At 37.5% G+C, this 1015-nt stretch overlaps 1 protein-coding gene across 1 annotated transcript; it reads right to left on the reverse strand.

Moving 5' to 3' along the window:
• Window positions 1-6: 6 nt before the first annotated feature.
• LOC111387717 lies at window positions 7-969 on the reverse strand. The gene is made up of 2 exons (XM_023012299.1): window positions 459-969; window positions 7-376 (listed from the first exon to the last, which is right to left on the reverse strand). Exons 1-2 carry the CDS (start codon window positions 624-626, stop codon window positions 233-235), a joined length of 312 nt encoding a protein of 103 aa, XP_022868067.1. The 5' UTR covers window positions 627-969; the 3' UTR covers window positions 7-232.
• Window positions 970-1015: the final 46 nt, after the last annotated feature.

Consider the following 1015-nt stretch of genomic DNA (forward strand, 5'->3'; position numbering starts at 1 on the left):
AAAAAAAAAATTAAATCAAAATAGTACTAATATACACGGTGACTGTACTTTTAATTCCTAAGTTTCTTGAATACTCTGGAAAAGAACACCGCACAAAAGATCGCTTAGGGAGCAAACAGAATCGTTCGACGAACCAACTTGTAATTATCTAAATAATCCTCTTATATTCTCATGTGAAGGCCACGTTGTAGATCCTTTTGGTGAGACATCTTCGACTTAAGAGGTCAATCATTCACCTACGACGTGATGAGTTTAAGTGTTGGTGGGCTTTGCTCTCATTCTGTATTCTATCTGCATACATTGGTAGGCGAATGATCTCATTTATTTCGTCCAAAACGACTTCCTCCGTGATATTGTCCCTTATACTTCTCATAACCTGTTTGGTGGATTGAACAACAAAACAATTTAGTACTGGTAGCAATGATTGCAATACGAACACCAATAGAGATGGGACGTACCTTCTTGTAGGTGTTAAACTCATTTGGGGTCCCTTTATCAGGCCTAATCCGCATACACATCCATACGTCTTCTTCAGAATCCCAAGAACACTCAACTATCTTCCCTGAGTATGATGTCGGATCGGACCCATCTGCAAAATCATAATGGAGGTCCAAGGGAACAATCATAAGGAGAAAGAGGACCAGAATAAGAACCAATAAATCATCATGTGAACAAAGCAAAGAAACAAATACAATATCAAGTACAGACAACCATTCTAGTGTGGCTTAAAACCAATCTGCACACCTAATGGAATCCTTAGTTTTATAACTGAGGAAGTTTTGCTTCATGTTTTAACACAGTGATAGACATGCATATATAGTAACCTCGCAAATGCCTTCTGAGCCACATCTGATTTCCAGTTCAGTCATAATTTGATTTAGGGTTACTTCATAGAGTAGCCAAAAATGAAACTGAAACTATAATTGCAGGAAAACTACCACGTACTACTACCGGATATATAATTGATGTGCACTGAAGGTCTGGGTGCAAAAATAAAACTATTTACAAATTAACC

Source organism: Olea europaea, unplaced genomic scaffold (assembly GCF_002742605.1).
Source record: "Olea europaea var. sylvestris unplaced genomic scaffold, O_europaea_v1 scaffold41987, whole genome shotgun sequence".
Taxonomy (NCBI): Eukaryota; Viridiplantae; Streptophyta; class Magnoliopsida; order Lamiales; family Oleaceae; genus Olea; species Olea europaea.

Excerpts from the sequence above, each read along its gene's own strand:
- LOC111387717 (XM_023012299.1), bottom strand. The coding sequence starts at position 626 with ATGATTGTTCCCTTGGACCTCCATTATGATTTTGCAGATGGGTCCGAT. Across the intron at positions 377-458 it reads AGTTTAACACCTACAAGAAG|GTTATGAGAAGTATAAGGGA; the intron begins GTACGTCCCATC and ends TCCACCAAACAG.